Genomic DNA, 25,888 nt, shown 5'->3' with positions numbered 1-25,888 from the left:
TATGTTGCCTCCAAAATCCGAAGAGGCCCACTAGGCGTTGTGCCTCTTTTTTAGCCATTTGGGGTGCTAAATGCAATAGCTTATCCTTCACTTTAGTAGGAATATCTACACATGCCCCACACCACTGGACCCCTAGAAATTTTACTGATGTGGAGGGTACCTGAATCTTCATTGGAACAGATATACTTAGTAATTGGCAGAATCCCCATATTGGATCCCTGAAATGTGGAATAAGGGCTATCATGGTAGGAAAGGTCAAGTGGACACCACTGGAAGTCATTACCTAGGAAAATAGTAAACCAAAAGCAGTACCGCATTCCTGGAGGGATTGCAGAGATCAGTGCCGCCATGAAAAACTTGAAAGATGCAGAGGTGGTGATTCCTACTACATCCCTATTTAACTCACCTATTTGGTCTATAATGAAGACAGATGGATCCTGGAGAATAACAGTAGAGTATCATAAACTTAACCAGGTGGTGACTACAATTGCTGCTGCCATTCCAGATGTGATAACATTGCTTGAGCAAATTAATACTTCTCCTGGTACGTGGTATGCAGCTATTGATCTGGCTAATGCCTTCTTCTCAATACCAGTCTCAAAGGACCACCAGAAGCAGTTTGCCTTCACCTGCCTGGGACAACAATATACTTTCACAACCCCAGGGGTACATCAACTCTTCTGCCTTGTGCCATAATTTAGTCCAAAAACCTTGATCACCTGTCTATTCCACAAAATGTCACATTGGTCCATTATATTGATGACATTATGCTGATTGGACCTAATAAGGAGGATGTAACTACCTTGTTCTGTTTGAATAGGTGCCTTTTGGTCAATGTACAGGTTCTGTATGAACACAATTTAGTGTTCTGGAATTCCCATACTTAGCAATGTTGTCTATATGTATTATGATCCACACAGAAGAATATCTTTGCGTAGTCAATAAAACACAAGTAAACATTTTTCCTGGTATTCTCTGCTTTCAGCCAAGGTCTATCTTACATCAGAATGATATCCCTGTTTTAAGTCCTCTTTTAAATGTGGTTTAAATTTCTGGCAGCTCCTTATCAATGTACTGTTGTACAATTTGTGAATTATTTTCAGCAAAAATCGAATTCATCTGTTATTAATGATATTGCTCAATAGTTTTAGTATTCTTTGCAGGTTGTCTTCCTTTGGCATGAGCACAAATATGGGACCTTTTCCAGTTGGTTGGGCAGGTAGCTGCCTTCTGAATTTCTTGACATATACTAGTGAGTGCGTCCAGTGCAGCATCAGATGGTTGAAATACTTCAATTGGCATTTTCTCATTTCTTGAAGACTTATTTTTCACGAGTGCTCTCAGTACAGCTTGGACTTCTTTCAGTACCATTGGCTCTTGATCAGAGGCTGATGTCTGAAGTGGCTGGATGCTGACAAGTGTTTCGGGTTGCGTGATTCTGCGCATTCCTCCCACTTTCTTTTGATGTTTCCTGTATAGGCCAATACATTGTCCTTATAATCCTTCAGAACTTCAACTTGTAGTTTGAGCATTCTCAAAATGTGTCATTACTGCATCTCCTTTAGCATGAGGGATCATTTTCTTTGTTAGAGCCCGGGAGGTGCTATAGTTTAGGCCCTGAGCTGCTAACCATCAAGGTCATTAGTTCAAACCTATCAGCCACTACAAAGGAAAAAGATGAGGCTCCTTTACAGATTTGCAGCCTTGCAAACCGATGTAGGGTTGCTATGAATTGGAACTGACTTAATGGCAGTGGATTTGGTCTGGTTTTCATAACAGAGCATGGTACACATCTTTAGTGTTATTATGTCAAGCACCTTTCTTTGGGAATCTGTGTGTATGCTTATATGTATATCTAATCCAAAGCCTACATTTGTCAAAGCAGAACAAACGGAGGGTATATACAAAAGCATGACATAGAGCACATGAAAAGCTATGCCTTCTTAAGCTAGACATTGTGGGTCCAGATCCAGCTTTACTAGATGGGCTGAGGATGTTAGGTAACGTTCTTCTCTTTGCACGTGACTTTATCTTTAAAACAAGTTCCTTAAAATAGGGTTTAGCATACAATAAGAACTCATTAAGTATTAGCTGTCATTTTTCATCTTTAATGAACCGATGGTTATCAAACAGTAGGGCACACATAAGGTGCATCTCCCCCAAGCCACAGCCGTTTCGATCACCTCTTATGCTTGTGAAGGTTGGCTCGTGAGAAAGGAAGACTCAAAAAGGGCTGCTCTGTTCAAACACTGGTGCTGTGAAGATTCTCAAGAATGCCACAAATTGCCAAAAGAATGGACAAATCAACATTGGGGAAGAGGAGGGGGGAATATCACAGATTGATCCTTAAAAGAGAGATGGCAAATCCTGGTTTGCTTACTTTGATTTATCATCAAAAAAGACCAATCACTAAAAATGATGGTGTTTAGTCAAGCAAGGATAAATTGGAAAATGAAGGAAATCATTAATGAGATGAATTGACAAAAGAGTCACCAAAATGGACTTAAGTCTACCAATTGTCATGAAGACAGTACATGATAGTACAAGATAGTACATGAAAATAGTACAGGACCAGCCAGCCTTTTGTTCTGTTACACTTAAAGGTCACTATGAGTTAGAGATGACCTGATGCAACTAACAATAAGAATGATGGACATAAGCATACTGACCTCCATCAATCTTAAAGAATGACCAGAATGTTCAGCTTGAAGTGTTCCTACATTCACATGTTCATGCAATCAGCAGAGTTGTGAGGCATGCAGTTGCACAACAGAGTAACACACCTCCCTTTAAAGAGGTGGGATTTGGTATCTTTCACTTGGGTGTGTATTTGCTTATGGTCACCATTGTTTCCATTCAACTTAAAGTGATTCCAGTTTGAGAGAAAACATTTGATACTTTAAATAAAATTTAGTTAAACTCCAAGCAAATTGTACACGTTTATAAGGATTGATGCTTTGGTTTCCTGTTCCTCATTTGCCCGAGTTTCTGCCATTTGGGAGTTTTCTTTTAACATCTGACAAGATCATACAGGCTGTGGATGGACAGGTTTTTTTTTTACTCGTTTACATGGATCAAGTAGAAAAAATAAAAAGGTAGGGTGAAGGTGAACTTACCAAAAGAAAAAAAACTAAACAAAAACCCCAGTGTGATGTGCCCTTTGGGACACTGACTGAATAAAGAGGTTGGTATAAAACCACTCCATTTCTGCCACCACAGCTGCTATTCCTGCAACCCAGAAATTTGACAGGGAAGTTCCAACCATCACACCAACATCTACTTGGGGAGCGTGCACGGTGTTGGTAACTCGAGAGTGATGACAGTATGTGTACACCATTCAAGAGCCTGCGGACGGGGTCCGTGAGTTTTGCACATTTCTTTACAAAGAGGTGTTGAGGGAAAGTGACCCACAGTGAAATGAACTCTATCTAGTGAACTGTTACAGAAGACAGACTTCTTTTTAATCATTCCTTCCACAGATAAATGTTTGAGTTTAAAGAAGTGAGACTAAATTTATAAATGACAAGCCTCCAAAAGGCAAACTCACCACTGTTGAGTGGATGCCAACTCATAGGAAGCTTCTAGAACAGAGTAGAACTGGCCCTGTGAGTTTTCCTGACTATAACTCTTTTTGGGAGTAGAAAGCCCTGTTTTTCTTCCATGGAAAGGCTGGTAGTTTTGAACAGCTGATGAAAAAGATGGGCCTAGATGCCTTAAAATTTTTAAAGTTATTTAAAATTCTTAAAAATATATATAAGTTAGAGTAGATATATACTCAGTCTTTCTCTGGGCAAAATTTAAAAAGAGAGAGATTATCTTAGCCTCTAGTCTTATCAAAGAGGGCTTTTCCCTTCTGGTAAAATTTCCATAAACGGGCCAAAAGAATTTTTAAGAGTCAGGAAGGAAGATACCAATCCCATCTTTTCTCTTCTGTGTTTATTGCAGCACATTCAGAGAGGCACCCAAAGCATCATTATCAGGTCTCCACGGGTGAAATTAGCGCAACACGGTTATGCAAATCATGTGTGCCACTGACACTGCTTGTGTAATCATCAATGTAATCTACCTCTATCAACCACCTTCAGGAAGGAAAGGAGGGGTTTAAGGTGGGGAAAGTTCACACTTGGGAGATCACACAGAAAGTGGGCCAGGTGCCAGGTCTACAAACAGGTGAAAACAGTTTTTTCTCCTAGGATGCATCCAGGACAGATTATCCTCTATTTACTGCACCAACACTATTATGAATGAACAGAACTAGAGTTGATTTCTGAACCAGCATCATTTACTTCAATATTGTCTATCCTTATATTGTTCATAGATTAGTTTTTTAATTGATCTTTTAGGGAAAATTGTTATCAAGAGGTGTGGCAATCTGAATTTAATATATTGCAACTTTGAAAATAATTGACTACAATATAATTTTTTGGCTAAGTACTCAATAGTCAGACTTTTTGTCATCTACCCACTTGACAAAATAAGCAAAATCCTGTTAATCAAAGTTCTAGAAACTATAGCAATTCCTTCATATACAAATCATTTTGTGTGGTATGTAAGTAGAAGGATCTTATTTATGCTTGTCCCCCTCCCCCAAGTAATCATAAGGCATAGGGTGAAGTACTAACACTGAGGTAAACAGTTGAATGGAGACCAAAGAGCTCTGTGGCAGACAAAGAAAAGAGCAGAAAGCAAAGCATGAGGGTGAAGGGGAAGATGCCCAAATGCAAACACAAGGCGGAACCTGCTGTGTTAGGGAAGAAAGTGAGTGATTACAAAGTCCACATATATTTTAAGAACTTCCTTTAGGGAACTCTCTAATGACCAACAATGTAAGGATATGGGGATTTTATATGGCAATGAATCCCTTATGAAAACATGGCACTATATCTGCGGGACTACACTCTCATGACAGATGAACAGATTGTCCTATGTAGGAAAACTTTCACAACTAGATCATTTGACATGATGTCATTTCTTTAACAATACAGCCAAAGATTACTTCCATACCAGCCAAACCAGATACTACTTTTGACCTTCATTTATTAGAAACATAAAGATTGGAAGGAAGGAATCTCTTATTAACTATTTCCCTGAAGGTTTGTAGCTTATACCCTAAATATGACTGCGAGTGCTTAACACAGTCTACCGAAGGAGAAGATGCATATGTGTTCAAAGATAGGCTGCGTCATAATATTTTATTCTATAGGTAAATTCTCACATTAAGTAATGCCATAACTTGAAAAACAAGCCAGGGCAAAATAATAATAATAAAGTAAAATAAATAGATAGATAAATAAATAAATAAACAAACAAACAAACCAGCATCCAGCAACTCCCAAGTAGGCTATTAGCAATCAGTGTACTATTTAGCTGTTAGATTTTTACAAAAATCAATAGGGGGAACTAAGCATTTAATATCTGTGAACTCTGTGCACGTCAGACCTAGCCCTAGCAATGCATGGGATTTGAAAGCCAGTCAGTCCTTCTATGTGACTGGGTGCCGCCAAGTCACAGTGACTGTGTAAGGGGAACAGTGGTGCTGCCTCCATTTAAACGGACAATTACATAACAACAAACCTCTAAACTGAAAAATGTCCAAACCTGAAAGTCATATTTTAGTGCATAATTTTAGTATTTCATTGACAAACATAGAGCAGTATTCTGAAAATCAGTAACCCTGAGGATTTTGAAATAATTGCAGAACTACAGATATTGGAAGGTCTTACTCTGGGGTTATGAGATACATATATTCCATCATAAATAAATTGTGATTTAACTGAAAGCTATGATTTCCCTTAGCTGGCTAATAAAAAATTACAGGAATTATAGTGTTTAATAATTGAAGATATTATTAAAACATGAAGCAATTTTTTTTCTTTAAATGAGGATGAACACCCAGAAAAACCCTGAAACAATGTCTGCACTGCTTTGCTTTCTCAGTGATATTTTATTCATATATCTATTAAAATTCCAACATGCTAGAGTTAAGAGGAACTTTGAAAGAAAACAGCTGTTAAGTTGACTTAGCTTTTCGGAGAAGAGGAGATAACAAACTTCCTTAGTGACACGGGATTTTTCAATTTGAAATGTTCTTAAGTGATACCATTTTTTAAGAACAATTTCATTGTGTTTATGTTGATAGTTTACCCAGCAATACAAGTTTCCATTTAACAATTTCTACCAAAATTATTCAGTGATACTGGTGACATTTGTCACAATATGCCATTGCTGTAATTCATTATTCTTTGGTTGCTCTATTTCTAGTACTCATGTTTCCCCGGTCTCCTTATCATCTCATCCTTGCTTTAGGGTTGTTTTTAATGATTTGATCTCCTACAGTTGATTATTTACTGATTTAGGAAGCTCCTTATAGGTGGTACTTTGAATTTTATGCCCCAATCTGTTATTTAGCTAATAATACATTTAGCTAAGGGAAATACTCTTGGGCAGCCCTAGAGTCTCACCTGGTCCAGAAAGTCTGAACAATTTAAAAACTTACATTCTGTTCTTTTTTGCTTCTCATTCCATAAGACTCCAAAAATAATTCCTTCTTTTGTTTGTTTGATTTTTTTTTAATGATTCCTTTCTTGCGCAACAAATAATCATCATGGGAATCTGAATCCAGTATAATCCTATGGTCAAAACTGAAGTTTTAAAAAGACATAAGAATATTTGAGACTGTGTGAGAAGTATCAGTACTTAATTTTTAAATCCTTAATTTCACCACAACATGGAAATATGTGGGAAGTATATCTAAAATGCAATGGGATAAGTAGTATCATATGGTGTATAGGGATTGTTGGAGAGAAGATTGATTTTCCTATGTAACTTGGACCAAACGCACAATAGAAAGTTAAAGAAAAAGGACCAAAAAAATCTAGTTTGCCCTAGGCTTTTTCAAAATAATAAGTATGCCAAGAATTATTTTGATCAATAGGGATTAAAAGCCTAATTAAAATATTATTTCCCCAGAGTATTAGAAATAAGGTTAAATAAAAAGAGAAATATATAATACATAGAAAACCAAAATTTTAGAAAAGTAAGTAACTTAAGAACCTTTCAACTTAAAATCTAAAATCAGAATAAAAATTATATTTAATAAGAGGATAGATTTATGCATTCTCCATTAAAAACTCATGTTACGTATTATGTTAACTTATAAATATATACAAAGCAAGGTTGATGATTTGTATGATAAATCTCAAGGTTACTGAATAGGAATAGTTGAAAGTACAAACGGGTCTTTAATTTTTTTTTCTTACAACCTTTTGTTGATGTTATTAAGCCTTCACATTGTTTCCACCCCATAATAAACCCCATATACAGCAGAACACAACCCTGCCTGTACCATCTTCTCAATTCTTCCTATGCTTGAGTCCATTTATGCAGCCGCTGTGTCAATCCATCTGTTAGGTGCTCTCTTCTTTTTCTGTACCCTTTGGCTTTATCAAGAAAAACATTCTTCTTGAGGGACCTGACCTTTCAGGTAACAGGTCCATAGTATATCAGATGAAGGCTTGCCATCCTCAGTCTAAGGAGCCTCCTGGTTGAATTTATTCCAACACAGGAGTGTTTGCTCTGCTGGCAGTACATGAGGCATTCGACAGTCTTCAACACCAAAATTCAACTGCATTCATTTTTCTTTGGGTGTCCGTACTCATTGTACAGCTTTGGTTTGCATACGAGGCCATTGAAATGCCGTGACGTGGGCCAGGCACACCTTAGTCCTCTAAGAGACAGCTTTTCTTTTTAACACCTTGAAGAGGTCCTGACACAGCAGACTTGCTCATTGCAATACTTGCAGGATTTCTTAACTGCTGCTTCCATGGGCACTGATTGTGGATTTAGGAAAGATGAAATTCTTTTCAACCTCAGTCTTTTCTCTGTTAATCGTGATGTCACTCTTTCCTCTATATGTTAAGGTTTTTATTTGTTTCCTTTTTGTTGAGGTGTAATACACATGGAAGGCTACATTGTTCGGTCTTCATCAGTAAGTCCTTCAAGCAATGGTGCCATCTGAGGCTCAAAAGTTGTTAATGAGTTCCTCTCCGACTCTGGTCCTGCTGCCTTCTTTATAAAGCCCAGCTTCTCAGATCATCTTCTCAGCATACATACTGAGTAAATATTGTGAAAGGATCTAACCATGATACACACCTTTCCTAATTTTAAAGAACACAGTACCCCCTGTTCTGTTTGAATAACTCCTCCTTCTGGTCTATGTACAAGTTCTGCATAAGCACAGTTAAGTGTTTTAGAATTTTCACTCTTGGTAATGTTCTAAATTTGTTATATCGATACATAAACTGAATGGCTTTACATAGTAAATAAAATATAGACCGAATATTTTCAGTCTAAATGCATCTTTCATCAGCAATGGCATTCTTCATTCCACATCCTCTTCTGAATTAAACTTCAATTTCTGATAGTTGTACTGCTATCTACAACCTTAATATTTTTCTAAGTTTGGATTGTTTTATTGTTGGGTTTAGGAGAGGAGATGGGTTAATTAGGGTGTGAGGTAGTATCGATGAAGAACACAGCTTTCCCCCGGATCCTGGATGCTTCCTTCCCCCAACTACCATGATCCGAATTCTACCTTGCAGGGCTGGATAGGACAGAGGCTGTACACTGGTGCATATGAGGGTTGGAGGTACAGGGAATCCAGGGTGGATGATACCTTCAGGACCAAGGGTGTGAGGGACGATGCTGGGAGAGTGGAGGGTGAGTGGGTTGGAAAGGGGGAACTGATTACAAGGATCCACATGTGACCTCTTCCCTGGAGAGGGACAGCAGAGAAGGGGGGAAGGGAGACTCCGGATAGGGCAAGATATGACAAAACAACGATGTATAAATTACCAAGGGCATATGAGGGAGGGGGGAATGGGGAGGGAGGAGGGGAAAAAAAAGAGGACCTGATGCAAGGGGCTTAAGTGGAGAGCAAATGTCTTGAGAATGATTGGGGCAGGGAATGTATGGATGTGCTTTATACAATTGATGTATGTATATGTATGGATTGTGGTAAGAGTTGTATGAGTCCCTAATAAAATGTAAAAGAAGAAAAGAGAAAAAAATGATTAGGGCAAAGACTGTACAGATGTGCTTTATACAATTGATGTATGTATGTATATATATGAACTGTGAAATTAATAAAAAAAAATAAAGATTGACAGTCTCAAAAAAAAAATATGGCAGTGATCTTCAGTTATCAAAACGTTGTTGCTAAAACATTACAATTCTTGACTTTCCCCTCTTCTCTTAAAAATGTCCTTTAGATCTTAAAGATTGTGTTGAATTGTTTCCTTTTTTCAGGCACACGGGTATATATATTGGTGTTTGTGCCCTTACATATTGGTTGAAAAATGGCTTTGGCAGCCAAACTGTATATTCTACAGATTAAAATGAAAGACTTAATGCTTTAAGTGAGTAGAAATAATATGGGTATTAAGCATTATTATTATGATTTTAATTCTAAAATGTTTGTGATTATTGTTAGAAAGTATTTGATCCTCCCCTCATTTGCATAATATCTTCCAATTGTCATATTTTACTTTATTAATTAAAAATAATTTAAATCCTTTTATTGGGGGCCCACAAAGCTCTTATCATAACCCATACATCCATCCTTGTGTCAAGTATATTTATACATAGGTTGCCATCATCATTTTCAAAACATTTTCTATTTGAGTCCTTGGAATCAATTCATTTCCCTCCCTCTCTCATGAACCCTTAGTAATTTATAAATTATTGATTTTTTTCATGTCTTACACCGATTGCTGTCTCCCTTCACCTATTTTTCTGCTTTTCATCCCCCTGGAAGGGGGTTATATATAGATCATTGTGATTTATTCCTCCTTTCTCCCTCTACCTTCTCTTCCCCTCCTAGTATTGCTACTCTCATTATTAGTTCTGAGGGGTTTAGCTATCCTGGCATCCCTGTGTTGTGGATTCCTATCTGTACCAGTGCACATGCTCTAGTCTAGCCAGATTTGTAAGGTAGAATTGGGGTCATGGTAGTGGGGGGTGGGGTAGGGAGAGGAAGCATTAAAGAACTAGAGGAAAGTTGTATGTTACATTGGTGTTATACTCTACCCTTATTGGCTCATCTCTTCCTTGTGACCTTTCTGTAAGGGGATGTCCAGTTGTCTACAGATGGACTTTGGGTCTTCACTATGTGCTTTCCCTCATTCACATTGATATGATTATTTTTGTTCTGGGTTTTTGATGCCTGATACCTGACCCCACCTACATCTCATGATCACACAGGCTGATGTGCTGCCTCCATGTGGGCTTTGTTGCTTGTCAGTTCCATGGCCACTTGCTTAACTTCAAACCTTTAAGACCTGAGAGACTATATTTTTTGATAGCTGGGCACCATCAGCTTTCTTCACATTTATTGATGCACCCATTTTGTCTTCAGCAATGGTGTTGGGAAGGTGAGCATAAAAGAATTCCAGGTTATTAGAACAAAGCGTTCTTGCATTGAGGGAGTACTTGACTAGAGGCTCAATGTCCATCTGCTACTTTAATACTTAACATATAATATGTGTAAATAGATCTATTTCCCTATCATTATATATAAATATATTTACATATATACATGCTTGAATTTAGACCTCCATAAAGGTCCTTTGCCTCATAGTTCTTTCCTCTATTTCCTTTTACTTTCCACTGCTTGCCCTTCATTCATATTTCAGTAATTCTTGGCTACATTTCTCTCGATCAAGCCCCCCAGGCAGCCTAGGCCTTCCTCACCTTCAATTTTATATCACTTGTTGTTCCCTTGTCTCTGGTTTTGTTGATACCCCCCTGCCTTTCCAACTGCCTCCCCATCTCCCCTGTCCCACCGGAATTGTTGGTCCCATTGTTTTCTTCTCTGGATTGCTTAGCACCCCCCTATCTTATCTAGGTAGACATATAGAAACAATAATAAGCACAAAAACAAGATAGAGCAAAACAAAACAAACAAAAAACCTAACAACAATGATTGTCCATTATTAATACTAAAAAACTATTTTCTATAGTACCAAGCTTAGCATTTTTCCATCTCGCTTTTTATTTACTAGTTTGGAAACAATTCACTCAGCACTTGTAACCACTTACATGGTATTCACATGGTTTTGGACAGGCATTGTGATGCACCAGAGTGGGTATTTATGAAGAACAAGTAGATACAGAAACTTGACCCAAGGTTATCTTACAATTAAAGTGAGAGTGAATACATTTAGCAATGGGAAAAATCCTTATATTGGTTCTATGAATCAAGAACAATGCTGCCCAGCAGAAATATAGACACATAGATAATTTTAAATTTTCTACCAACTTCATTAAAATAAGGTTCATAATAGATTTGCAAAGTAAAAATACTGCAATTTTGTATGTGGCAGTAGCCATATTCTAACTGCATAATAGTCATACAAAACTAGTTATTAAGGGTTAGACGACACAGCCCTGAAATTATCATCTCCTCCCTCAATATAAAAATGAAAAATGATGACTCTCTGAGTGGGTGAAACCACCACAAAACTAAAGGATGATTCTTACCATATGTATAAATGTATTTGACTAATACCAAAATGAGATGGTTCTATTGATTAATATATACTTCATCAAATTGTGAGGTCAACTATACATAAATCTTAACTGTAGGATCTTTATTAGAGCTTATTAACATAGCTCCTGACAGCATACATGGAACTACTGACGTAACGATTTCTTTTTACAATGATTTCTATTAGCAGAGATAGAAACAGCTAGCTTGCTTTCATATTACTGGAGCAGCATTATACTTTTACTAAATTACCTTAGAGCTAAATCAAGCTGAAACACTACATTCCTGACATTAGGTTTATGAGACCTGGTGAGCAAGAAGTAGTAAACATCAAAGATGACTCAGAAAAGATATTTGCATGCCAGAGGAAAGGAGATCAATACCATGAATGGTCAGGCCCTTGAAACATGGGTCGTTTCCAGGGGTCCAATTACATTACCATGTTCAAATAGATCAGAGTTAACAAGTGACAAATTGCTACCTCTTGCATCTTTCACCAAAAATGTTTGGTGGCCTCTTTGGATTTTGGAGCAATATGTGTCACATTTGGTTATGTTGCTCTGAACTAGGTACACATACCAGGTAACCCACAAGTCTGACAGATCCTGGAATGAGAAAAGAATCTACAACCTATCCTTCCTCTGATAAGGGAAGCCCTATAAGTTTGGCCCTAGGATTCAGCAGGTCTAATGAGTTTTGGAAATGTGCATCGCAGACAGAGATGCTGTAAGACTCCATCAACATTACCTGAGTGTGAGCTCTCTAGGCCTTTGAGAGTAGTACTCTCCTCCGGCAATTGCCACTCTCCACTTGAAAAGCAGCTTCTTACTTGCTAACGAATGTTGGCTGAGGATCAGAGCATGAGATCCAAATGATTATTCGCCCCAAACTAGTGAACTAGGTGTTATCCTAATCATATCATCCGATCAGGTTAAAAACAGGATTGCACAGTCATATTTCATTGTCAAATGAAACCAGGGTAAAGCAGGTTTGGGTAGCCCAAGTGTACTGCGTAAACAAGTGGCTTGTCTCTGATACTTGTTCCCACTGCTTCATAATCTGTTTCAACCCACATGAATAGCCTCATGGGGAGCTGTCAATCAATGATCAATTAATGTAGAATGAAAACATATGGACCCAGTTTATAAATTGATTACAAGAATATTGGTAGAATCTGTGACGATAGTTACAGCCTGTCTAGGTATAGAACACTTATAGAGTAGTAAAAGGATATTACCCTAGTACATGGAAATTCAGATTATACATTTGACTCAATACTTTTTATAGAAGGAAAGATAGATGATGTAATGACACATGACATGGCCAGATGGTCAGAGACATGGACGAACAAGACTGAAATGCTGGTGACAAGAGGATGTGTGAGAGTTACATGGATGAACCTCTCAGAATCAGTACATGTGACTATTTCATACTCTTTGTAATTTCCATGGATGTAAATCTTATCCACTGTGGAGGTGGTTCTTAGTAATTTGGACCAGGTGAGATATTTATCAGACAGATTCTTTACCAGGCTACTCTAGTGATTGCTCAATGGGCTATGTATAAAGTCACTAAATGTATCATAGAGTCAACAACAGACTTCTCACTCTCTATGACTGACCCAACTACCAGCACTGCTGATTTCCCAACTTTCCCAGTGCTGACACCCTGACATGGCTATGGTGCCATTTCCCAGGAGACTCAACCAGCCCATTGAGAACAGGCAAGTTATACTGGAATCCTGATTCCATGGATTAGGCAGTAATCTATCCTCAAATAAATGAATACATATTTACAATATGATCTTGCTTTCCTATCCCTCAAATTTTAACAGCTCCACCGGGCATAGATTTAACACCTTACCATTTGTCCTGATATTTCACACCATATTTCCTTCAAATAAGATACACATTTTATAGTAAAGGAAATATAGCAATGGACTTGTGCCCAAAGAATTCACTGGTCATACCTATGCCTAATCATCCAGAATCCAGATTGCTACATAGAATGGTGCCATGGCCTACAGCAGTGTGATTCCTGTATGGTTGCCAGCGGGGACAGTTAAGCTTGTCTTATAGAATATGGTATATACTGAAAAGGCATCTCCTTCTCAGCCAGAAAGCACAGATAACACAGAGATAAGATGAAGGTGAAAGTGGCCACTCTGATACATCAATCAAATAAAATTAAAAATATAAAAATTAACATTTAAAGAATTTTACCTTCACGTCCTGTGATCAGAGACACTGGTGGATTTAGAGATCTCACTGGCCAAGGAAGAAAATTTCCACTAGGGAACCAAGCTCTGGTCTGTTGTCATGGAAGATGAGACTGTCCCTGGCTTTTTGAGGTTCCTCAAGCTGCTGAACTAATACAGAATGAAATAGGCTCCTGGCTGTTAATTGATTTGATTACTAAGACAATTGGGGGGTGGTTTGCTATATAATGGGACAGGTGCTAGGCACATGGGTTCCGTGGGGATACATCTGAGAACACACTTGTCTAACAATCCTTCCTGGTCATTAAAAACTGCAGTGGCCCAATCAAGACACGACCACCAAAGGCTGAACTCCAGGGAATAAATATTGAGTCACTTATCAGATAGATATCTTTGTCCAATCCAGATGATAAAGAGAGTAAGGTACAGATAGATTTGGCAGTGGAAGAAGAAAGCTATGAGGATCAACTCGGACTTTTTTTGGACCAATTAGGGAAGCATGAACTTGGGCAGCTACAGTTAAACTGCTTGTTTGCATTCCCACGGGTGGTAGTTATATTTTTCGAACCTAGGTGTTTTCGCTGAACACATGGTAAGACTCGAGGCTGGAGCCAAAGGGATGGTGTGTGCATGACGGTCTCCTAATGTTGTTCCCGATTCCATTTCTACCCTTCTCACTTTTCTTTAGGCCACGAAGGTCACTTCTATGGACGGCACGGCACACAAAATGCTTTGTTTACTGCCGTCTGTTTGGTTTTAGCCAATGGAAAGTCTAGACGGGGGCCGGAGGGAGAGTGAGTGAAATTCAGAAGGCCACATCAGCAGAGGCCACACTTCTTTCTCTCCAGGACAGAGTTCCTGCAGGACCGCCTCTCCTACAGCACGCAGCTAGCTCCTTGGCCGCCCAGTGACTGCTCTTCACCAGAAGGAGTGCTCCTGAGGATTCGAGCCACACTCTCCCCTTTTGGGTTCCTTCAATACTGCCTACACTCTTGGAAATAATCACTCCATTCAGTTCTTAATTACCCAGTTTGAGTGAGCCATCTGTTTATATATGGCAAAAAATCATGACCTAGTATGCCAAATTGCACATCACCAAGATAACAGTCACAGGGATTAAGGCTTGATTTAGCAAGACCAGTAACATATGTAGCATAACACGAGGTATATTACATCAGGATCTTAAAAGTAATATTGTGCCAAGAATGAAAGCAGTTACAATTTTGCCACAACATCATGTAATAGTTATGCTCATGAAATCCTATGTTGAATCATTCTCTAACTCAATAATATATTTTTCCTCTTTTTCTCAATAATATTTTAATAATTAAGAATATATGGCTTGCTATAAAGGACATACCTCTAATACCTTTAAAAATCTTTCAATAAACAATAATTGTCTTATAATAAAACACCACCACTTTAAAATATACTTTTGTTGATAGCATTAAAATAAAACATAAAATGTTGATAGTGACAAACTGAAATGTTCTGAGTCAGGACGGTAAGTAAAATATATTCTTAAAATATATTGTTTTAGTGTTTGTATTTATTTCATTTTTGTATAACTGCCCCAATTTCAAGAGTCAATGTTTAAAGTAGCTCCACATATTTTATATGGAACTTAGCTACAGCCATGAGAATTAGCAAGAAAAAATAAAGCATGATAATACAGCATGACCTCAAAAGCGACAGCATTCTCTAATATAATTTGTAAACATAAATGAAAATATAATTTGTGTTCTATCTTCATATTAAAATTAAAATGCTAAATGTCATTATAGATAAAAGGAGCATATGAAACTGGCTTGGAGGGTTAATTTTCTACTTTTAACTTGGTTATGGTAACACATGCTAAAAGTCAAATGAGATTCATTCAGCATTCCTATTCACTATGTCTTTTATATGCTATATTCTGGTGGTATTTTTAAAAACAAATCTTAATTTAAATATTTTAATGATTTATGAAGCAGAAGAATGATTTTGATATCTACTGACTATGGTTCAAGAGGTAAATAATTAAGACAGAGTGTATGTATTTTTTAATGAGCATTATGTTTTCAAGTTTCTAAGTAACAGTATTTGGTTTTCATGAAATCTAGGCCTGGACACATTATAAGTAAAATATCTGGCTTTCATCTCCTTTGTAGTAACTGATGCATGTAACTGTGAAATTTTATTTGGTCTTCAAGTATCTTGGTGATATGAATTGTATTATGTTCCTTGTACCTCCCCCCAAAATATGTATTCCAAATCCTGACCTCCGCTCCTGAGTTTCTAACCCTATTTAAAAATGGGTTGCCTTTGCTATGTTAGAGGGAAGATTAAGATAGGGTATGTGTAGAGTTGATTTCTTTTGAGATATAAAAGAGATTAAATAAGCAAATGAGAGAAGGTGAGAGTAAGAGAGAAGCAAAGAAACATGAAGACTGTCTGGAGCAGACTCTTGGAAGAAATATGGCAAAGAAAGAAATCCACCTTAAGCCAATTCAGATGTGTAGCCTCGTAAGTGGGAAACAATAAATTTATTTGTTAAAGCTATCCACTTGTGGGAGTTCCCTTATAGAAGCATTAGATAACTAAGACTCTCAGGTTGACCACATTTACTGCATTGATAATTAAGATAAAACATTTTAAATTCTGGATATTTTATATAACATCTGCTGCTCTTACCTCGGTGGCTCTGAATAAGAGATGCTTCCGTTGTCTATTTCTTTTTGCCAAGTCTGCATGGCTCTAAGTGAAAGGCCATATGTGTCTTGTAAGACCTATCAGTTACACAGTTCTAAGCATTGTATGGTTCATTCCTGGACACATACCAAATGACTTCATCTATTAATCTATGGTAACTTCCTGGGTTACCCTACTTTGACTTTCTTCTCAAAGTTGGGAAAGCTTACCAGAGTGGGTCCTGAGGTGTCCTGTGAGGGCGTCCCTCCTTCTACAGGCGTAGCTGCAGAAAGGACACTTGAACGGCTTCTCTCCAGAGTGTAGCTTTATGTGCCTCAGGAGGTTGCCCTTCTGAGTAAAAGAAGCTCCGCACTGGTTGCAGTGGAAGGGACGCTCACCTGTGGGAGAGAAAAGAAGCAAGGAAAGTGAAGTTGACTATGGATGAGCAAGTGTCTGCATTTGTCACACAAACTTAAGTAGAGCTAGTTCTCTGGGCTAGAACATAGCAGGTTTCTTCTCCCTTAGAGGTCTTGGAAGATTCCATCTTCCTAAAATTTCACTTGCTAATACCAAGGTCTCAAACTCTAAAAATAAAAATGGCTGCCTCCCATCTACATATAATTTGACAGGATTCCTGTCATGGACTCAAAGGAGTAGCACTAATAGAAATTACCACTGATTGCGCAACTAGATGCTACTGCTTTACTGATTGCTTTGTTATTCCTGATGTCCATCCTGACAATTACATCAGTACTTCCAACACTCACTGCCATTGGGTTGTTTCCAATTTACGTGTGAAAAAAATTGAAGTTCAAAGCAACAACACTGAGCTACCAAATACTCAGCTGAGAACTGCATCCTGGTCAGCATGATTACAAAGTCTTGGTCTCAACATTTTACTAGGTTCTATCTAAAAGTAGTAAAAATTTTGAGTTGGAGGAGAACTTAAAGCTCATTAAATCCAACTCCTTAATTTTGCTGATAAGGAAAGGGGCCCAAGAGGTTAAATGCATGAACAAGGCCATAAAGCTCAAGACTATCACATCTCCAGTATAGTCCAGATCTCTTGATTTTCCTGGCACTAAAAATAAAATTTCTCTGATATATCAGGGGAAATCCTAAGAAAATTATCCAACCAGGGATTTCATTTTGTTGTGAAAAAATGTTTGTTTGATAGGAATCTTTTTTCCCCATTTCTAGCATCCCTAGTATTCCTATAAAGTTATTCATGCCTAAATTATCATTGCAGTTTGTTATAACTGGTAAAATCAAACATAAGCTATATAGGTACTGATGCAATAAAATTGGCAATTAGGGGGAAACTGGCAACAGTAAACCATAAATATAATGTTGCTTGGTTGTTTATCCATCTTTGAAGACAAACATAAAATAAGTTATAAATTGATATAAATAAATAACATAAATGCATCACATTAAAGCTAAAGTTTACAATACATTTTAAAGTATTTCCTTTCAGATTAAACTAGGTCATTCCTCTAAGTTAATGTAAGGTCATTATAAATTTTAACCGCTTTCAAAATTTTACTCTGAATGATCATATTTTATCTCTCTTTACCTGAAGCAGTAAACATAACAGTGAACAATTGAAACTCCCCTTTTGTCGCTCTCCATTAGATATATTTGCAAAGCTCAATGATTCTTCACTGCTGGCAGCAAGTCATAGAAAATACTATCATATAGTTCTGTTACAATTCTTAAACATTAAAACCTTGATAGACTCCATTACAAATTCCATAAGACTTTTCAACTTTTGACCTTAGTTAAGTAAACACCAAAACAATAAAATTTGTATTTGTGGGAGTTGTTTCTTAAGAAAACTGGCAATCTTATGAGCTAGGTTTATAAAACATCCCATACTGACTGATCAGGTAGAGAAAAAATAAAATGATCCACCACGTTAAAGTTACCTTAAATTTTAATCTATTCAATGTATCACTTCCTTTATTACAACTGATGAATGTTTTACAGCAGTAAATGCATCTTAAGAGAAATATTTTACTTAATATTGAAGTTACCTAATATTTATGAATCAAAATTTAGAAAACATAAATTTAATAGATTTTTTCATTTTAAATACATATACACATATGCAATTAACATATATAATTTAACTGTACTCTGATTCAATTTTTGAATAAAATAATAGTCCACAGTTTCAAAACTCAGGATTTTCTACACCTTATCCTGCCATGGAATTGATAATAAATGAGAACAAGTTACTTTCTTCATGAAATTAACTTGGTAAAGAGAGTAGGATCATAGCAAATGCAAATTATATTTTTCCCAGAAAGCATCTGATCTTTACTTTTGAAAGACATTGGTGTGGCTTTTCCCAGGCAAGTAACAAACGAGTATAATTGCCCAAATTGATGTGGTAAGCAAAACAACTTGAAATTATGTTTTTGTTGGAGAAACACTCCTAAAGGAGAGAATTACTTTTTAACCTCCTAAAGTTCCTGAGTTGAAATATTGAAAATCGCCAGATTTAGAGTGGTAAATCAATAATTGAAAAGCATGATGATCGACAAGAGAAAGCATAGTAAAATAACCTTTAACAAATTTAATTCACAAGACGGACAGCTTCAAATAGTACCAATTGATTGTTACTAATGACTGATGGAGGAGAGTCCCCAGGTGGCACAAATAGGTAAGCCCTTGACTGCCAGGCACACACTTGGTAGACAGAACCCAACCCAGAGGTGCCTCAGAAACAGGGCCCTCAATCAGCTTGGAACTCCACAGCAGTCTACTCTGCCCAAATGGGATCACTTGCGTTGACTCTATGACAGACTAACAACAACCATTGGATCATTGGGGTTTTACGTTTACAAAATAGTCCAGATAGCTTCATCTTAAAAAGTATTCATGAAGCTATGAGTTTAAAGATTAGACTCAAAGGGGGTCGGAGAAATGTTGCCATGCTGTAGAATGTGTAAGCCTTACTGGGGAGGACTGTGTTCACTGCATCCCACTGCCCTTGGGAAGAAATATAAAAGCATGATGAAAGCAACCAGTCACGGTCCCTGCTTTGATAAGACATATGCACTGAAACCAAGCATGCATTTTGATTTCAAACCAATAATCCCTTTTGAATAAGAAATGATCAATGCTTAAAAAAAAACTTTTGAGATTCTCATCTTAAGTTGAAGTCTGCTTAATTATTCTTTTTTGCTTAATTATTCTTAACATAAAACTTGATTACATAAAAAATTATCAGTTGAAAAAATGACCTATTGTTTTTGGCATTTCCTACAAACCTGCGTTGGATTTACAGCGAAACCCTCAAAACGCCTGTTGGAGATGATGGAAAAGGAAGTGGTTAACTTATGCAATGTCCTACTTCCAGTATGCACAGTTGTTTTTCAAAAATTGACTAACCTAAATATAGGAGCCATATACAAATCTGTTTAATAGGAAATAAGAGATAAATGCATTTGTGAAAAAAATGGGGGGGGGGTAGGGGGTCCCAGCAAAACATCAGCATTTTTTTACTCAATGTTGTAGTATATTTCTTGGCCTATATTACAGAGATTTGTGTAACCTTATCTGCTAATAAAGGTAAAAGTTCAGTTAACTGCCTGAATTTCTAGGCAACTTCAAATAATACATCTCAATGATTTATTTTTAAGAAATTGTTTTCTTTAAACTAAAGGGCCTAGATCAATTAGTTCCTTTGCACACAGTTTAAACACTGTCTGAAAACTATGAGTCATGTTCTTCGTTTGCAAATCAAGGGAAATTTCAAAAATGCATGCTTCCAGAGCAATGCTGTTCAAGCCGTCACGTGGATGGATTCGATGCTGGCTAACCCTGCCAGGGATGGCTCACAGTTCTGCATCTAACAGAATAAAATGGGCTTTTCCAATTTAATGTATGAAACCACTCAAGGACTTCTTATTTTTTACAGGGGAGTACATTTTATTTCAGTGCCTTCTGTACATTCTCAGGAGAATCCATGGGTGGTGGTCCCAGCATGCTCTGGGATGCTAGCAGAAAGATCAGCAGTTTGAGTCCCTCAAAGCTGTGGTGCTCTTTCTAAATGAGCCAATGAAATCCCCTGCCAGAGCTTAGTTCTGCTCTGACACACAATGAGTTGCCAAAAATTGGAAGAGACTCCATGACAACTAGCTATGTACTTTTATAGCCACATGTGTCTAGATCTATGTTTAAATATTCAATTAAGATGAAAGTATACATATGTCAACTTATTTAACAAAGACAGAAGATAGCCCTCTGTAGGACTAGCTAAACACTTACAAAAGCATCTGAAGAAAGGACCTTGGACCAATAAAATGGCTCCACAAAGCTGTAATAAAATATGCTGAAAACTTCAAGTGACCACGATGGGCAAATTCAAGGCCAAAGGGGATCAAACGTGAAGACATTCTGTATTTAGAAGGTTTCCTATGTTTGTGCATGCGTGGATTTACTCCCCTACTTTTCCCCCTTTCAGAGTCGCAGTGAAGAGTGCCTGGGGTATCCAGTGACAAGATTACCCCATTAGCCACTAAAGCATCAATACCAAAGGCTTAACCCAAACCGTTATGGAGACCCTGGAATTGGCACTTTAGTGCTGGGTAGAAGAGAAAGAAGTGAACTGGATCTGATACTCCATGATAACATGATGAATTAGGTGGTAAGCCATCACTGTCTCCATACTTAGGCCTTATATATTCTGTGAACTAACATACACACACACACACACACACATTATGCTTAGCACAGGCTTCACAAGGATTGGAAACAATGTTTTTTATACTCATTATTAAATTGACAGGTGTGTGTTTGTGTGTGTGTGTGTAATGTCAGTTCTAGAATGAAGACAGTATATCATGATATTAAGGATAATACTTGACATATATGATAAAATTCTTACAATGTGTTTTTACCTCAATCTAGTTTAAATCAATGCAAATAGACTTATTTTAAAATAGTGCTGAAATGGAGTTGAAAATATCATGACTCAGTCAAATGTATAAATTGAGTTTACAAGAAAAATAACTTAATTAGGTAATTTTAAAAATTAGTTCTGTAATTTCAAACAATAATAAAACCCCTCCAGATCTAAGAGTGGTTTAATTATTTTCACAATATGCCAACAAATGCAATTTAACAATAGTAATGAAAATATTTATAGTTATTCATTCTATTCTGTTTGAAGTTAGCAGATGAGTGGAACCAATATGTTTAAGAGTGGGAGAAATCTATATATTTAGAAGTATTTACTGTGTAAACTCCCACAGCAGTAAATTTCAAATATACAACAGCAGAGAAATTTAATTACTTATGTTTTAAAAAATGCCAATAGTCATGACAAATCACTGCAGATATAGTGAAACACTGATTATCCTAAATAATCAGCAGAATGTACTGTTGTTTGAATTTTTAAAATTTAGAACACAAAAGTTTTATTTTGAAAATTCTTTAAAAATGTGTTTCAGCCTTAATATTACATGCAATGCAAATCACAAGTCATCAGGCTGTTTTATTCAGTTTTTATTTTATTATACAGTCCCACTATCATTGAGTTGATAGTGCCTTTAAGGACAGAGTGGAAATGGCCCTTGGATAAATTCTGATGAGGGTAGACAGCCTCATTGTCCTCCTGAGGAGTAGTTGGTGAGTTTGAGCTTCCGCTCTTGCACCAAAACCACCTATTATTACCCTTCAGTCACTTCTGTCTAGTGACCCTGTAGAACACGGTAGAACTGCCCCTTTGGATTTTTGAGACTGTGAATCTTACAAAAGCAAATGGTGGGTGGTGTGTTTGAACTCCCGATTTTATGGGTAGCAGACCAATATGAAATATACCCTACTATGCCACCAGGGCTCCTTTGAACTTATGGAAAGGTCGAATTGACAGATTTGAATGTTATAGTTCAATATTGTCACTCTGAGTGACACTCAGATCAGAACTGATCAGAACTGTTCTTCTAGAAGTGTAGTTAGAATTGCTTCAGAGCATAAAAGAAAAACAGACTCATTACTTTGTGGACCCCCACTTTTAATTTCCAATATTATATGAACAAGTTTGATCTTCCAATTTATCAGGAGAGATTTCTTTTTCAATTGAAGGGAAAAAATCACTAGTACATGTATTTTTTTTAAAAATTTACCAAGGAAATTAAAAATAAAGGGAAAAAATGTAGTGAACATGTGCCCTAAAGTAGACTATTTTGATTATGATAACACTGATTTTTATTCATAACTTCTCAGTGGTTTGACATGTGAAATTGAAAAAACAATCAGCATTAGTTTGAAGGCATGCCCCCAATAATATGTTTCTATATTGACAAACAAGCTGGCCGGGGCAACCAGAAAACTGGTTCTAGCCTCAAGGATGCTCTCACCCATACAAGGCCGAAGGGGCTACCACTGACTGGGGCTTCACTTTTCTCCCGTGTCAGTGAGCGGTTTGGACCAAAGACTTTAGGGCATCCTTTACCTTTCATGTTCCAAGCACATACTTCTTACATTGATTATGTAAAGTAAATCTTACTGATCAATTTTTTTATTGCATTTGATCTTTTCCAAGGAGTACCTCATATCTAAATTTCATGATATAATTAATAGTGTGATGTGACACTATTTTGATGTAAATGAAATCTATATTTTCCATAGATTCAACTTTCATTTTAAGTTGGAACTTTTTCCAGTCACCTTTCTTATCAGAATCTAATTCTTGTTGTCCTTGTTTTTAAGTAAAATATTTAAAGATATTTAAATGAGACTTTCTCATTATTTGATTTTCATGAAGGACTTTCAAGTACTCAAGGTCTAAAAGTATTTACTAAATTAATGGAAAGCTTTTCTCTCAATCTACTCCAGGATTACAAATTCCTACCTTCACTACTGCCATGCCACGTCTTAGCCCATCTCATATGTCTCTTTGTAAGAGTTTTTATTAAAAAAAATTAGAAGATGTTGGTAATAACCCTGAACTCAAGGAAGTTCCTGTCTATTACAGAGACCTGTGGAAGGCAGAGATTGATTGGAAATTGTATTCCAAGGAGTTAACCAGATAAAGTGAAAATAATTCACCCCTATATAAATGCATGAGTACTATTTTATAATATTAACTCATAGCTAGCAAACTATATTACATGCCCATGGGTATGGTAAAATATGTGTAGAAATATAAAAAAGATTAAGTAACACAATGAAATTCTCCTATACCTTTGAACCCTTATCATAGTATTGCTATATTAAGAACTGTGGAAACTGAATCCCAAACTTCTTTTCTGATATGCTACTCAGATCTGAAGGCTGGAAGTCAAGACCCAGGCTACTCTCTGCTTATCAGCAATCCCATACTAGCAGAATTCTGAAAAGGTGGTTTCCACCATTGACACCCCTGAATAAAAAGGAGAGAGAATAGATGTCAGGTAATATCAACATCAGATGTCACAGGCAGTCATCAGGTTATTCTTTCAGCTGCTTACCAGTGTGACTCCTTTTATGTACCATAAGCACATTGGGCCCAATGCAAACCATGCCACAGACGTCACATTTCAGTTTACCATTCGGAAGCCGGATTCCTCCCTCGCCTTGAAGCTCCTGGACTTTCCTGTTGTCGACCACCTCACTGTTGTCAATTAGGGGTTCTTCTAGGCTGCTTCCTTCATCATGGCCCCTGATCTCGTCTTCCCGGCTCAGGGGTTTCCTGTCACACTCTTCATCACTCTGCATTTCTAGCTTTACTGAATTTGCTGTAATTAAATAAGAAAACAAAAGATTATAAATACACCTTATGTGTTCTTTCTTAAATTCTTCTCTTTTCCCTGAAATGCCATTTTACTAACATTGGGATTACCCAAGGGAACATTAATATATATGGTGAATACAATATTTTAGTGCGGCCGTGGCATGAAAGTGAAGCTGTTGCAGGCTAGCCCTAGGTAAATAGAATGACCCTTCATTTCTATACAGAGTTGTCTCCTGAACTCGGTTACTTCCTTTTTAAGCAAGTTGGTAAATAATTCTGTATTGGCTCTTTTGTTTGGCAGTCAGGTTGCAGATGAATTAGGTTTACGGAACAGACAAGACTGGATAATGCCGAAACCACTGAATCATGGCCCTTGCAGACTCACAAGCACCATATACACTTCATACTCTAGCTTTCATATCAGACTCCTTGTGCAAACCTGTTTCTGAGCAGAGCAGGAAAGCCACTCAGATCGCAATCCAGCAGATGTGTTAGGCACACAAGGGCACACTCTCAAGGCAGGCATCCTAAGAGTCAGACTGAATACATATATCCAGTTGAGATCTGTAGGCCAGAGCGCACCGATCTCACATGACCTTAAGTCATTTTTTTTCTACGTAAAGAAGGTACGTGATGGAATATATTAGTCTGCTAATCAAAGTACTCCAGCTCTAAGCTCCACGCGCCAAGACACCCTCGATGACAAATCATACAAGCACACACTTGCGGCTACTAAGACATTGAATGCCTTCTGATTTGTATTGTTGGACCATCCCACAGAAGAGTTGGAATTTTCTTAGCACGGCTCTCATTCTGGATTGCTGACAGTCTTTTCATGGAGCAGAAGCAAGCTCTAAATGAATACTAGTGGGGTTTGTTGTTGTTGTTTTTGAAGGATTACCAGCCCCTTTTTTGTTTTTATCCAGTGTTCTTAAAATTTTCTTAAGAAATAATTTCAAAGTTACTGAACAAAACACACATTATGAGGTACCACTTGACTAGAGGAAATATTTTCACCAAAAGGAAGTAAGTTCTTTCTTTGCAATTTTTTTTGAGAAACCACACATTTTGTGGTTTATCATTAGTACTTATCATTACAGGTAGGACTTTTAAAACGGCTCCTTTCCTGATTTCTGGACCGCTCCTTGGAGTCCTGCTGATCATGGGCAGAGGGCAGTACACTGAGGGAGCCACTACATCTCCTGAAAAGACCTTGGCTCTAGTGCTGGCTTTGACATTTATTGGCAGTATAATCGTGCTAATTTTTAAATCTCTGAATCATAAGTCTTCCATTTGCTAACTACACACGAGTTCAGACTACTCAATAACGTTTGAGCACGTGGAGGGACCCTACAACCTCCCTGCCTGTATTGAATACTTGCCAGGAACCTGACATTTGGCAAACTACTTAAATCCTCTACATCTTCTATGAAACGGGGGTGGAAATAGTATGCCAACGACATCCCCTTTGTTGGGTTGATGTGATCACTAAATGAGTAACGACAGAAAAGAGTAGTCAATGAAGGAATATCTACTCATTTAAAATAAGTAGTGAGTAAATTTTAAAAGTGAGTAAATAAGCACAGCAAAGGGTAGTAGCTGGAACTTCCTTTCTTTCTAAGAAATTGCAACTATTTTTATGCAGACACATGCTACTATTCCATAAAGTTTTTGTGACAGTCAATTAATTTATATGTACACTACTTTGAGTTATGAAATGTTTGTAGGA

General features: G+C 37.2%; 1 protein-coding gene across 7 annotated transcripts in view; it reads right to left on the bottom strand.

Moving 5' to 3' along the window:
* The window catches only part of IKZF2 (IKAROS family zinc finger 2), a 163,138-nt gene that overhangs the window by 25,025 nt on the left and 112,225 nt on the right, over positions 1 to 25,888 (bottom strand). For 6 of the 7 annotated variants that reach the window (XM_075530307.1, XM_075530305.1, XM_075530304.1 and 3 more), the window contains 2 exons: positions 23,897 to 24,163; positions 16,664 to 16,831 (listed from right to left, as the gene is read on the bottom strand). In XM_075530307.1, the coding sequence (XP_075386422.1) occupies positions 16,664 to 16,831; positions 23,897 to 24,163 (435 nt within the window). The remainder of the gene's footprint in view (positions 1 to 16,663; positions 16,832 to 23,896; positions 24,164 to 25,888) is intronic. The other variant, XM_075530306.1, reaches the window with a different exon arrangement.

The sequence above is a fragment of the Tenrec ecaudatus genome, chromosome 13, assembly GCF_050624435.1.
Source record: "Tenrec ecaudatus isolate mTenEca1 chromosome 13, mTenEca1.hap1, whole genome shotgun sequence".
Taxonomy (NCBI): domain Eukaryota; kingdom Metazoa; phylum Chordata; class Mammalia; order Afrosoricida; family Tenrecidae; genus Tenrec; species Tenrec ecaudatus.
Note: the sequence above shows the minus strand (reverse complement) of the source record. Positions and strands in the feature narration are given on the sequence as shown.